The sequence below is a fragment of the Rhododendron vialii genome, chromosome 3a (genome assembly GCF_030253575.1).
Source record: "Rhododendron vialii isolate Sample 1 chromosome 3a, ASM3025357v1".
In the NCBI taxonomy this organism is placed as follows: domain Eukaryota; kingdom Viridiplantae; phylum Streptophyta; class Magnoliopsida; order Ericales; family Ericaceae; genus Rhododendron; species Rhododendron vialii.
This window is the reverse complement of record NC_080559.1, coordinates 27,486,643-27,500,845: the sequence shown is the minus strand read 5'-3', so window position 1 is coordinate 27,500,845 and position 14,203 is coordinate 27,486,643. Positions and strand designations below refer to the sequence as shown.

Below are 14,203 nucleotides of genomic sequence, written 5' to 3'. Positions count from 1 at the left end.
TGCCTGATTTGAATCCAACCTAATAGCAAACGAAAAGCCCCTCATCCAGGTTGATTCATTGTGTAAATTGTATGTTACTTAAAAGGTCTTCATATGATGTCCCTGCTATACACCATTTTCCCCTTTTATGTGGAATTGTAAGGGAATTAACAATCACACTTGGGACAAAAGAAATCCCAAACTCCCACTCTGTCGAAGGACTTGGAAGCTTCACAGATAAGTTCTGATTTGTTAAAGAAATGGCTACCATCTAAAAAAGCTAGATTGATGAGCAATTGACAGTATAATAATCTTAGAACATGAAACTCCTATTAAACGGCATGAGAATGGTTCTCACTAAAAAAGTAAAACTGAAAGGTTTAAAAAAAATGTGTGGGGTAATCCGTGGAAGTCATCTTGTACCCAATAAATCCATGGAAGTTGTCCACTCTTAAGAATCTGAAACAAAATCATCTAAACTAAAAGCCTACTTGGACATAAAAATTGGATAACACAATTGCAAAAATCAAAACAAAAATGTGGTTTTCCTATTGAAGTGTTCAAATCAGATATTTCATTATTGCCTCCAGACTACATGAATTGGGAATCATGAGAAAAACTAAGTTAAATAGAGCATAAAGAACAAAAATATGAAACAAACATGTGAGATGCATGTGTGTGAAAATAAAAACACATCCAATATTTACCACACAAAAAAAAAACATGATTTTGATTAATAAGAGTCTTACACTTGTATTTATCGGCGAGTGTTGTTCCGATCGCCTTTCAGTGGTTTGCTTAAAAATACGTTCTCGTTCTCGTCGGGCACGTTGCGCTAGTGTACCTTTTGATATATCTTTACCGGATTGTTCCTAAAATACGTGTATAAACAAATTTGAGAAATTAGAATGTCGTTTAGCTTATTGACTATAAAGATAGAAGATAGAAGATACGTCAAAGGGTGATACCCGTGAATCTTTTTCTCCATTGCTAACACATGTTGGCTTTCCTTTGCTGGTCATTGCCTAATGCAAAAAGACAAAAAAAAAAAAAAAAAAAAAAACGGCAAACCAACATTGGAAAGAAAATATTGAAATAGTGGCTCCTTATACTATTGATATGGGGCAGACCACCGCCTTGAAACGGCAAAAAATAAAGTCACTTAAGTCTCTGACAAATGGAGTACTAAAAGGCAATGGTGCACTCTGCTGGTGTGAACCGATGGAATAGAAAAGCTTCAATTGGCTTGGCGTAGACGAATGGCAACAACTTAATTGGTCTCGTAATGTACTGAAGCATTATTTCTTTGAAAATTGAGGAGCTCAAGGAACACTATGCCATTCAACTGACCCACGTTGCAGAAGGCATAGTAGTTGAAGCTAATGAATTATGACAGAGCAATTCTATTTGTATGAGGCATTTTTACAAACACCTAGGATGCATTAAAATAAGGAACTTCCGGTTTGCCCGAAGACTACCGCCTGAACATACCGATTACAAATTGGGTACACGCAATGCATGTGCAGGGCATGAATCAAAGAACTGGAAAAATCTATACACAACGTACAGGGCACGAAAACAATACAATCATTCAATCAGATTATACAACGTACAGGGCATGAATCAACATTGCACAAAAAAAAATATAGGTATAATCAGCCGTGCTAACCCGTAACAATTCGTTTCCAAATGGGTAGCTGCATGTGTTTTCGTTTCCAAATTGACTTTTTAAGACAATTTGCAAATAGCATTACAGGGCACGAAAACAAATCGTATTATCAGGTTCCTTCGAAAATACATCAGAGCAAAAAAACATGTCAGCACATCTATGTGAAACTATGAGGAGAGAGAGAGAGAGAGAGAGGGAGAGAGTTACTGGACTGTAGGGTGATGCAGAGCCGGACATTGAAGCTTTCCGTTCACCTTTTTTATCGAAAATACATCATAGTTTCACATAGCTGCATGTGTTGGGTCATTAGGGATTGGCGATCTGCCGGCGCGGGGAGAATGAGGTGATGGCCAACCTGCGTGATGGGAGGAGGCGGAGGAAGGCCGTATTCGGAGAGAGAGAAGGCCGTATTCGCAGAGAGACAGAGCGCGAGAGAGAGAGCGTGAGAGGGAGAGGGGTCTGCAAATGGAAATCGGATTTCCAAAATAGAAGGGGAATGTGTGATTAGAAAATGGTCAAAAAAAGTTATCAATTTACGGACATGCCATTTTGTAGAATGGAGGGCAGAGATTTATGCAGGAGGAAGAGATAAATCTGGAGCGTTGGTTGTCTTTTGGATTCAAACACAGCTCTGTTTTATTATATAGATTCTCACGGTTCTGATTTCAAATCCATCTAAACCACAATTTTACATTACATATACTACTATTTAATTGATATGTTATTTAGGAACTTTAGACAATAATAAACTCAACCATTATATACATTGAGCATGTATAATTAAACCATATTTCTTTAGTGACTTATCATGAGTTTGAATCTATTTTAGTGACTTGTAGTGATTTTAACGCAATTGGTTCAGACACAAGTTCTGTTTACAAGTTTTTTTTTATGAAAAAACTTAATTGATTAAAATGCTTTTTGAAAAATTATCCCAAATTAAAGTAAACCGTGGTTCGAAATAGAAACTGAGCTGTAGTTTAATGTTTTAGATTGGTTTGGTTCTATGTGTTTTGCGTAGGGGATAGGATTGGTTATGAAAATCTTCAATCCGTAAGAATTGGTTTGATTCATTGTTTATCGCAAACCCGAACCAATTCATTCCTTGCTCACCCCTACTACCAATGTTGAATTGTACATTGTCCTTCAACTATGCAAACACCTCATTTAGACAAATTGTGTTTCCTATTTCTTTTCTTTATTAAAGTTCAACTATAGGAAACACATCCATTGAATCAATTTCCACCTCCACGTTACTGATTAGTCTGTCCTTTTTAGGAAGATACATACTTATGAAAGAAAGAAAGAAAGACATATTACAAAAGGATTGCCAAAACCGCTGCTTTCTATAAGCAAAACGGGTACAATAGGAAACACTTTTTAATTGAGGAAACACTTTTTAATTGCCTCTCCTTATATATTGATACTGAGTACACGCTTATTTTATATCACTCATAATATTCTTCCTTGTAGTTGGGTTCCACCCATCGAAAGCATGGCTTCTTCCTTCTCTGATTGGGCATGGCTTCCAAGAAACCTCCTCCTTTCCATTCTAGAAAAAATTGATCAGTTCTCGGACTATGTACGGTTTAGTGGCGTTTGTCGACAATGGCGTCGCTATGCCCTCGACCAGGTTACTGATGATTACAAGCAGAGGTTACGCATCTTCAAATCGTGTCATAATAAACTCCCTGTGTTGATGATGGACACAAAAGAAAACAGTGAACCAGCTAAGCGACTTTTGTTTAGTCTTACCAGAGAAATTACGTACTCAGTGGATTTGCCATTGCCTTGTACAAGGAGGTTTATAGGATCTGCCTTTGGATGGTTATTAGCTATAGAAAGAAGCACCATGGTCATAACCCTCTTAAACCCCTTTACTGGTGGAGCCGTTTCTCTCCCGCCTTTGAAAGATCCTTATGGTCTCTATGAAGGTTACATCGATGATGATGATCCAGAGGACTTTATTAGGAAGGCAATCCTATCATCCGATCCATCTCTAAGCCCAAACAACTACGAGGTTGTGGTTATCTATGATGGTATGTGTCGATTAGCTATGTTCAAATCTGGACAAGAGTCATGGAATTTTATTGATAGACGTGATTACTCATGCTCATGTTTTGATGTTATTTATCATCACAAAGGTCAAATTTATGGCGTTGACAGAATGAGTAACCTAGTGAAAATTGACTTTGCTAGCGGTACAGAAATAGCTTTAACCAAACAAGTAAAACCTTCGATTGATATGGCTGACACCGTTTATCTTGTTCAATCACAAGAGGGTGATCTACTACACGTACAAAGGCATTGGAGGGGGCCTCCTGATGGTGATCAGACAGAGAAAACTTCAAGAATTGCTGTTTTTAAGATGCTACAACATCCAACTGGGGAGGCAGAGGCAACATGGGTTCCTATTAATCGCTTAGGGAACCAAGCCTTATTTGTAGGCGACAATCATTCTCTATCGGTTTCAACATTAGAGTTTCCCAAGTGCCTACCTAACTGCATATACTACACGCAACACTTCCATTCCGACTGTCCAGGTTATGTGCCCAAGGGGATCGATGAGGACATGGGTATCTTCAATGTGGAGGAAGAAAGCTTTCAATCGTGTTGCATACCAGATCCTCATCTTGGAAACAACGTTCTGCCTCTAATCTGGTTTGTGCCAAATATGAGAGGAACAGTTTCTTCGTGTTTTCAATCTACTTCTTGTAATAGTAGTGGGTTGATGCAGTCAGAATTTGGAAAAATTAAAATTATTTAAGTCTTGTGGTTTTACATTAGTATATAATGTGAGTCGAAGAGTCTTTATCATTTATTTTGTTAGTCCAGGAGTCCAGTTGCTTTTGTATTTGTTTTGTGAGTCTTCCTAGTTTTTTAGATATAGAGTCAAAGTTTTATTTCCTATTCTTGGAGGGATGTTTCAAGATATCTATTTAAGACTTTAGCCATAAATGAAATGGGGGAGTTTGAGTTAATGAAAATATTTGCGAGTATTTATTGCTTGGAGTTGAGGATTCTTTATAAAATCAAGTGTGTGACTTGGTTGTTTCGAGTGGCGTCCGCCGTTAATATCGTCGAGTGACATCTGCTACCCTCGATCGAGTGGCATTCTAAGACTATCCTAAACATCGTAGGTCCCAGCTTGCATCATGGATTTACCATGGAATAATATTGATGCGCTTGCTTGTGGTCAATATGGAGAAGAATATTTCATGGCTGAAGTGTAAATGGTGAACGGTTTGTTTTTTTTCTTTAAATATGTTATTCAAATTGGGGAGTGATTTTCGCACTCTCTAAATTGTTACCTGCACTCTGAAAACCAATATAGGTTGATTTTCTTACTGCCTAAATTGTTAACTTTTGGGGAGTGCGGTTAATAATTTGGCGAGTGCGAAAATCACTCCCCTTATGATTGATCTAAACATCATACAAAGAAATTGTAGAATTTCCAAGCACAATAGGGATTGAACCAAGTCAGAATCGAGTCCGCTTAATTGTTCGATTGGGTTCGGCCGGCAGCATGGTTGGGTTGGATTATTAGGATTATTAAAAAAGCCTACAAGCCCAAATATAATTCAAAGAGAATTTCACTCACCAAAAAAACCAGGTCATGATGAATCAATGGCAAATCTCAGGTCAAATCACTTTCCAAAAAAAAAAAAAACTTTTCGTCAAATATCAGGTCATGAAGAATCAATGGCAAAACACATTGACTGAACTCTTAGAGCTAATTATTCAAGGTTAACGTGATTCTTTTGACTTGTTTACAATATCCAATTTACATCGTCATTCTTCTGATTTTTTATGATAACTGAAAGTTTTTTTGGTCGTTTAAAAAATAAAAATTGCACCGTCAAATCAATTTATGTACTACTAAATTCGGCAAGTAATTCGACAAACGTTTAATTTGGCTTCCATCAAGCCATAATGTACAATTTCGCAAAGAGAACGGCTTAGAGCATCAGCAGTGGAATAAGCAAATGTGAATAATCAAAACATGCCACATCACATTTTGATTATCCATTTAGAGGTTGCTAAAGTTAACAATGTCAAATCCCACATTGGTTATTTTTCGCTCATAATCAAAATCAATGGGCCCTCCAAACTTTTTTCCTTCATTTCACGCATATGTTTTGAAAAAGTGGTTTTTGAAGGGAAAAAAAACAGTTTATGTTAGAAACAGTTCAAAAAAAAAAGTTTTTCGAAACAAAAAACAGTTTTTCAAAAAACACACTTTGTTCACTTAAAAACTATAAATACAATTTTGAGAAATTTTGAAAAAATTGTATTTACACAAATAATTTTGAAATTTTAAAAACTATAAATACAGTTTTTTAAAAACAGATTTTGTGTAAAAAAAAAATTTCTATAAAAGAGTTTTGAAATTTCAAAAACAGTTTTTTGAAAAACACACTCTATTTACTTACAGTTTTTAAAATTAAAAAAAAAGTTTCTGAAAAAAAAAAGAAAAAAAAATCTGAAAGTTACAATTTTTTAAAATTATTTTTTGAAAACATTATTGAGAGAGAGAGAGAGAGAGAGAGAGAGAGAGAGAGAGAGAGAGAGAGAGAGAGAGAGAGAGAGAGAGAGAGAATGATTTAGTGTAATGTTGATGTACTTAATTGAAAGATAAAATTTGGTTATTGACAAAATATTGCTAGTTTTGATTATTGGAGAGCTAAAATTTAATGAGTTATTAAGAGGTTGCTAGATTTAGTTATTTCAATGTGAGCATTTTTTTTATCCAACATTGCTAACTTTAACAATTTTTTATATTTCTTATTCCACTGTGGATGCTCTTACGGCTGGTGATGGTGATGGTTTTTCAAGAGATCTCAACAAATTAAATGACACGTAATTGGAGAATATTTACCTCAAGTTCACACTCGTGAGTCGCGATAGACCAAAAAGGTTCAAAAAGCATTTGTCAAAACATAGCTTCGAAGTTCACATTGTGCTACCTCCAAGTATTGTAGCACAAGATGATTTTAGGAAAGTCAAAAGATCTTCTTACAGAATAAGTCGAAATTGTTATCTACAATCTCTGTCAAACCTATGATCTAAGCTAGTATTTTATTGTGCACAAATTAGTAACGACCTTCAACAAGTAACACCTATATTACAGCTTAGCAAAAATAAATAAAAATAGAACACCTATGTTTTTTTGTTTTTTTTGATCATGACCTATGATATGTTTGCCGTCCTCTAGTTTAATTGACCAAACAATGCTACTATAAGAGTTATTTCCCTCAATGAAGTCTTGTTCTTAGGTCGGCACTTCATTTTTCAGACTGTCTTGGATGTGTTTGCGATAGCTGTAGATATAGATTTTAGATTTTATATATACTTTAAATTTTAGTAGAATTAAATGAAAACATGTTTAGCTGTTTATGATTAGACTAAGGTAAAAACTGGTACCATTTTTGTTTTTATGAAACTTAAAATATGATTCAAAAAGTTCTAAAAGCTAATCAACCCTGCTTTTGGATTTTTTTGAATTTCATTCTATTTTAACGTTTCAAAATTTGTAGAATTTGAGAATTTGTTATGTAGAACTTTTGGTGAACACTTCAAGCTGATTATGAAAAACTAGGTCACACACGCATTCCCACATGTTTGCCCAAGCGTAGGTCGTTCGGCCCAATTAGCGTTCCGATTCGGCCCAATAGATGTTCCGACCCACTATATGGTCCTTGATGGGAAAGAGAACCCACTCTTTGTCCACTTGAATTGGCCTAGTTTTTGAAAGGGAACCGACACTGATAGCATACCATTTTCACAAGAATGATCGTAACTTTTCAGAGTGAACCATTTTGACGATCAAAGTAGGCCAGGCTAGAGATGGACTCAAACTGGGAAAACAAAAACCAACAAGAAAGTCGTGCTATATTTGGAGGGGTCAAGATGGAATTTACCGATGAGAAAGAGGGTACTGTGTATATATGTAGATGGTTATGAGAATGCTATTTGGAGGCAGAAAATCAAAATTTTGAAGGATTTGATGAAGAAAACGGTGAAAAAATTAAGCTGGACCCCTTATGGCCTCATCAACATTCAACTTGAGATTCAAGGCGCGACTAGAAACAAGGATAATGGTGGCATGATATGTGAACATATAATGTTATTTTTTAAAATATATAATATTATTGGAAAGATATGATGTTGTTTTGAGAAACATATAGTTTTACGTCATGTTTTGTGAGGCTTAGAGTTATAGAAGCTCAGATATAATATTATACATTTTATTTTTTTTGTGAGATTTAGAACTACAGAAGTTTACATATAATGTTATATGTTCTATTCTATTTTTTTGTGAGATTCAGAGCTGCAGAAGCTCAAATATAATATTATATGTTCTTTCTTTTTTTTTTTGCGATATTTAGATATTCAAAAACTCATATATAATGTTATATGTTTTGTATGGACCAACATATAACGTTGAAAACTAGAAACAAGAAAAATCAAAAAGAAATGTTGCATGTTAGAAAATTTTTGCCACACATATAATGTTGTATGTTAAGAAAATTTTATCACTCATATAACATTAAAAAATCAATACAACAAAAATAGAAAAAACAAAAAGAGAAATTTGTCACATATATAACGTTAAATGTTAAGTGTAGCGGGTTTAATAAAAAAAAATCGAGAAAAATGAAAAAATACATTTTTTGTTACACATATAATGTTATATGTGGATTATGAAACTTAGAAGTGGATTAGATGGGTTTGAAAACTGCTATAGTGGACTTATGCAAAATTCAAAAAAACTAGTTCTGGGCAAACATTTCCGCCTTTAGAACGATTTGCTTGGCAAATCCAAGTCATAGTAATCACTTACTAATAAGCACCCAAGATTGTATACTCTTGGTGCTCGAGTCCTCCAATTTTTAGTATTTGTACGTATAAGTTATCATTTTTTTAGATATTGCGCGTAAGGTATTTTTGTAAGCGTTTCAGGTAAACTGCGAGAATAAGGCGTGTTTTGACGCCAAGGACGATCCCCAAGGATAACCAAGTGCCCTAGGCCTTGTGGCATTTTTCACCAAATCCAAAGAATTGAGAAAAGAAGCACCGAAGGGTGCCCGGGATGTTTTGAAGGCCAAGGAAAGAATCTGGGGATGAAACTGCAGAAATCAGCAATAGTATCGATACAAAGTCAAAAAGGTATCGATACCATCAGGAGCCCTGAGATCTCAGCCGCTGGGGTATCGATACCCTTTTGGACCGGTATCGATACCAGTTCTGCTCATTTAGAATTTTTTGTTGCCTTTTCAACATTCCATTTATGGAAAATTTCTTTTAGTAGCAAGTGTTTGGGATATTTTTGTGGTATGTGCGGAGAGAGAAAGCCCATGCATATAAGGTTCTCTCTCTCACAATTTAAAGGCTAGTTACACTTTAAGCTTTAGGTCTTTTAATTCCTAGGAGCTCCATTGTTGTCTTTTAAGCTTTTTAAGTGTAACTCTTCAAGAACTTAAGTAAGTGTTGCTAGTTTGTTATTTTCTCAAGTATTAAAGTTGTATCGTTGAGATCCTTTATAATATCAAACTAGTTTTCGTTTAATTTTATCGGTTAAATCTTATGCCTCAATTTCTTACCATGCTTAGTTCAATTAGGCTTGGCAAAGGGGTGAATAACACCTCGTATCTTCGGTTAATCTTGCTTTTCTCAACCCGAAACTTGAGGTTCGGTTTGGAAAATGAAAAGGGTTTGCCTTTTATGTAATAAACTTGGCGTTGTTAATCTTCGGTGATCATGTGCTCATACACATGGTTCTGGAGCGATGTCACGCCTTGTGTTTGCCAATAGAACTAATGAACTTGCTCGCTTTCCATACTACGCTTCTAGTCTTTTATTGGTTTTATAACTAAATCTTCCGGTTGATAGCTTATGCCATGCAATTCAACCGTGTTTTCGTTGAGAAGAGTTGAATAACTTAAGTTATGGGTGTTAGCAACTCCAACGCCTTGCCGCTTTTTATTCTTAGTTAAAACTTATTTCTAGTCTTTCATACGAGTAGTTTTCACCTTTCAAAGCAAAAGTAAAAGTTGACTGTCTAAACGCCGCAAACTAATCACATAAAACTTACTTCCGATCAAGCTATTCGAAACTCCCTGTGGGTACGATCCCGGACTTTCCTGTTATTATGCTGACAACGACCTAGCCTTACGCTTGGGTAGTTCAACCTATTTCAATGGTTAGGTTGTGGCGAAACACTTACCAAATAAATTCAACTGATGAGGAGGAAACAGAATTCTTGGTTCATCTCTGTACCTTAACAAAACCAAGTTTTGCAAATGATTGACAACCGGTGGATACTTGGATTCTGGGCGTCCAAAGACCGTTCTTTGCAAACAATTTCGTTGTTTATTACAAATTTTGTCATTACAGTAGCAGTGATCTTAGAACTCCCGGTCCTGGGGTTTCTGAGCTTACCCAATAACCAGTTTAGTCATAAGTCAACAGACAGAGATTGATATCTGGGATTCTGAGATGTAGAATTCATAGTTACAAATACAACAATCGACACCAAAATGTGTGTGGGCGAAGGTTATGTGGAGGCTAATACAAGTAATCGAACTGATGGAGAACCTCTGAAAATTCTGTACCACAAGTAGAAATCAAAATACAAATGGAGCTGCCTCTGGTATATGACATGTTTATAGAACCTGCTTCCTACACAGATAAAGATATGCCATAATTGGCAAACCGAATGATATGGGTAATATTCTGCTGGTGTGCCAAATTATAGATAAGAGAGAGCACCAAATGTAGCACATTGAATATAAGGAACTACTAAATTAAAAGGATCTAATGAGCCTCCCTTGTGACAACTTTGCACCAACTCCCCACCATGATAGAGCCAACCTTAGCAATGGAGGACAATCAGGTGTAAAGTGTAGTTGGAAACCGCTCAAGCTTAATGAATTAGGGTGTTAGAGGAGACAAGACTGTTCGCTTGTGAAACAATACAGAAAAAAGGGGGAAATGATAACACTATTCCTAGATTTTCAGAAACATCAAACATTGGCAGATATAGTAATACAAGTGTACAGGTGAGTCAGTGATGTTGATTACAAAGAGAACCTTTACTAAGCCAAGAGCTGAACCATGACCGGAAGGATTGCTAACAAAACAGGGGGGTAGATTGGAAGCAAACCAGATCGGTCTAAAGAAGTCACAAAACAAGATAAGGTGTTTTAGTGTCTCAAAGTGATTGAAACAAAACGGGCAATAGCCTAAAATATTAGTGTCTTTGCTAAAGATTAAAGGCATTCAATCATGGGAAACGGAACACTGTTTTATCACGTTTAAAGTCTTAAAATTGGACACCACAACAAACATCATGGACTAATTCCCAAGTTCTATATAAAAATGCAGATGCATTGATGGAGTATCCATGGGACTTCCAAGTCAACAACTATAAACAGCAAGTCAAGGCCCTACCCCACACAAACTACAACTAAAAATGTCAATGCCATCTTTCACCATTGTTCTAGAGCCTGCCGTCTTAATTTTTCAGAGGTTGGACAGAAGAAGAAGTTTTCAGTCAAGGCTATTGAAACACCCCTAGTTCATGTTCAGGATCAATAGAGTGGACATTTTTAGGAGTCACAATTTTGAAACTTCAAAGCCATTTGTTAAGTGATTACAATCACCAATAAGCCAAACGGAACGTTGGTCATGGAAGCACCAAACTTAAAATAACAATGCTATATAACAGAAGAGTTTCAAAATTTCTATCACTTACGAACTCAATAGGTGTCCATGAGATTAATAGAATATGAAGAACGTACCAAGGCTGCAGGATCTACATAAGCTTGATCAAGCAAAAGTTACATCTGATCGTGACACATACTTAACACCCTTAGAAACATTCCGAGCTTCATGCAACATACACTTATCACCATGAATGAGAAGCAGAGCCATACCATCATTAAAGGCTTTGCCTTACTCAAATTAAGCAAGTTACAAAAGCAATATAACAAAATGTACAACAATGTAGAACATACAGCCTAAGGAAAATGGGATTCACCTCAGCTACAACACCATTTTTGGGACCGTAGAAGACAGTCTCTCCTCCAACTAGATGTTAGAAGAGTCTTGAGGGGTTGCTCTTATCACTTTTTTATTTGGGTTTGAAACCACCACTTAAATATATCAACAAAGTATAATGGGTATGCTTTCCATCTCCAAGATCAACGCTCTCATCAATATGCCGTCCAAAACGCTGACCAACCTTGTATCTGATAAGTAAAAGATTTGCACTATTATATGCCCATGCAACATCTTTGGAAACTGAAGTAACTAGGACAGATGAATTTCTTGCTTTCTCATGCCTCTTTAGTGAAAAAAAAGGAGGAGATCATAAACTACTGCAGCGAGCCTTAGAAGAATTACAAGTAGATGACAGGCAATAACTCACGTGATCATGTGACGAAATGGACACAACCTAAGATGAAAAAGACCCAAGTCACCTGACTAACCGGTAGAATCTGATATTCGGATTCAACCCAACAGCAACTTTGCCTCGTATCTTAAAATCAAAAAATAATTTGTTGAGTCCAGATACCCATATTGTATTTGCAAGAACTGGATCATTCACAGAAACACGATCATTATCTCTGTATGCTTTGCCTTTTGTTGGGCCAAGACTACCTTGGTGAGCAAACCCAAGTGACTCAGCAGCTTTAACAAACGCCTTCGACTCAACAGAAGTGAAGATATCATGCACCTGAATAGCTTGACCAAAGAAGGAATTATTACCACCCAATGAACATATAACAAACATAGAGGAATTGTTTTGAAGAAAATAAGTAGCATTGATTTTCTTGACTAACTAAAGAAACTAGATGCACCATAATCGACAGTTAGCCACTATTGGTGATTCAATACCTTGATTTTATGGATAACATAAGAATACCTAAGCATATCATGAAGCTAAATCTAAGAAATTTGGATCAGATAAGCAGATTCTGTACATGTCTTTTGACTCTTTTCGCTTCAGCACAGCCCGCAGCTATTAATGGCCTTCCTTTAAATATTGCACCACGGTTAACCTCGTAGCATCTCTCCCAAACCCAATTACTACCTCAACCTTATTGGCACGTCCCCAGTTGATCTTTGTTACCTTCCCCTACATATAAATGCATTCAGTTTTTTTCTTTCGTTGTTTTCCACTCAGAAACCCAACACCCTCATCATCCACTCCAGAGTCTAGATCATAGAAGAACTATTGCCACCCAAATTCCATTCCACAAAGCATGGATGGTCTTAGCACAAGTTATTTAATTGAACTTATTAATGCCGAGGCACCCGGTGTCTCAATACTTGCTCCACGTTTGCCGTTCAAGATTATGGTGGGGGTGGGTAATGGCTTCTGCAAGTGGTTTCAAATCGGGATATGTATTGTGTATTGTTTATTTCATTTTACGAATCGTATCGGGATACGTATTGCGTATGGTAAGATACGTTGACAAGCTAATATACAATAATAATTATACTCAATAATAATCTAAAATATTTGGTGTATATTTGAAAAAAATTATTTTTAAGATGAAAATTCCAAGTCTCTTAGGTAGGGTGTATCGCATTTCTTTCTGGTGCCTGAGGTTAAGGGAAGAGAAAAACAGCCATTATCAAATTCATGCAAAACATGATCCGAAATACATTCTTTCTTTTATTCAAGCTTTGGGTTTCTTTTAAATGATTTGAATACGATCACAATTAGAAGAAAAGATCAGAACGTATTTTGTGTTCCACCCCTTAAAATATGGAATGATTTGTTCTCTATAAGTAATCGTAGGATACACTGTGAATCGAAATACACTATTATATCGTAGGATACACCGCTGTATCGTAAGATTTCTATACAAAAAAGATACAGTCTACGATACGTATTGTTTTTGGAAGGAGACGATACGAATCATAGGATACATATCTTGTATCGTAAGATTTTAACAACCATGGCTTCTACTGAGGAGTTCAACATTAGTTTTGTCTTTTTTAGGGTTTGACAGTTTTCTGTATCTTTGTTTTCGGGTGGTGATCAGTAGATATTGTATGGCTTGATCTATATCTGGTTGATTTTTTGTAGACACCTTATGACTTATTTGAATGAATTGAATGGTACTCCCTCCGTCCCCTTTTAAGTGTTCTGCTTCGTAATTCTAACTTATTAAAAAGATATCATCATTACACCTTTCACATCAACTTTTACCTCCATTTTCTCTTCTTACCCTCTGTGAAAAAATCATTATTACATTTTTACTCACTAACTTTTTAAAATAGAATCTACTTTTAGGGGCAAAATGGAAAATTCACCAACTTTTACCTGCTTACTTTACAAAATGGACACTTATTAAAGGACAGCCTAAAATAGAATACCGGACTCTAAGAAAAGGACGGAAGGAGTATTGTTTTTTCCGTTTAAAAAGAAGAAGAAGAGCTATTGGCTTGCAGGACTGATTAGGAATTCATGAGTTTCTATTGAAAAATCTATGTTGGTATTGCTTCCTATATTTGAATTTGGAATACGAGATTCTTATT

At 35.9% G+C, this 14,203-nt stretch overlaps 2 protein-coding genes and 1 long non-coding RNA gene across 3 annotated transcripts; 1 reads left to right on the top strand and 2 right to left on the bottom strand.

Annotated features, from left to right (window-relative positions):
- Positions 1 to 711: 711 nt before the first annotated feature.
- LOC131318974 (uncharacterized) lies at positions 712 to 2,047 on the bottom strand. Its single transcript, XR_009197846.1, has 3 exons — positions 1,856 to 2,047; positions 948 to 1,004; positions 712 to 851 (listed from the first exon to the last, which is right to left on the bottom strand). It is a non-coding gene; the product is annotated as an uncharacterized LOC131318974 (long non-coding RNA).
- Positions 2,048 to 3,143: 1,096 nt separating this feature from the next.
- Positions 3,144 to 4,415, top strand: LOC131321299 (uncharacterized). Its single transcript, XM_058352296.1, has one exon. The coding sequence runs from the start codon at positions 3,144 to 3,146 to the stop codon at positions 4,413 to 4,415; it is 1,272 nt and encodes a 423-aa protein (XP_058208279.1).
- A 7,019-nt stretch (positions 4,416 to 11,434) lies between these two features.
- On the bottom strand, positions 11,435 to 12,461 carry LOC131318973 (uncharacterized). Its single transcript, XM_058349054.1, has 2 exons — positions 12,142 to 12,461; positions 11,435 to 11,901 (listed from the first exon to the last, which is right to left on the bottom strand). The coding sequence occupies exons 1-2, from the start codon at positions 12,444 to 12,446 to the stop codon at positions 11,784 to 11,786; spliced, it is 423 nt and encodes a 140-aa protein (XP_058205037.1). The 5' UTR covers positions 12,447 to 12,461; the 3' UTR covers positions 11,435 to 11,783.
- Between the last annotated feature and the right edge of the window lie 1,742 nt (positions 12,462 to 14,203).

What these genes read in the sequence shown, in the direction of transcription:
- LOC131321299 (XM_058352296.1), top strand. Translation starts at nt 3,144, where the DNA reads ATGGCTTCTTCCTTCTCTGATTGGGCATGGCTTCCAAGAAACCTCCTC.
- LOC131318973 (XM_058349054.1), bottom strand. Translation starts at nt 12,446, where the DNA reads ATGTTTGTTATATGTTCATTGGGTGGTAATAATTCCTTCTTTGGTCAA. An exon ending in CCGAATATCAGATTCTACCG is followed by an intron (nt 11,902 to 12,141) that starts GTTAGTCAGGTG and finishes TTTACTTATCAG; the next exon opens with ATACAAGGTTGGTCAGCGTT.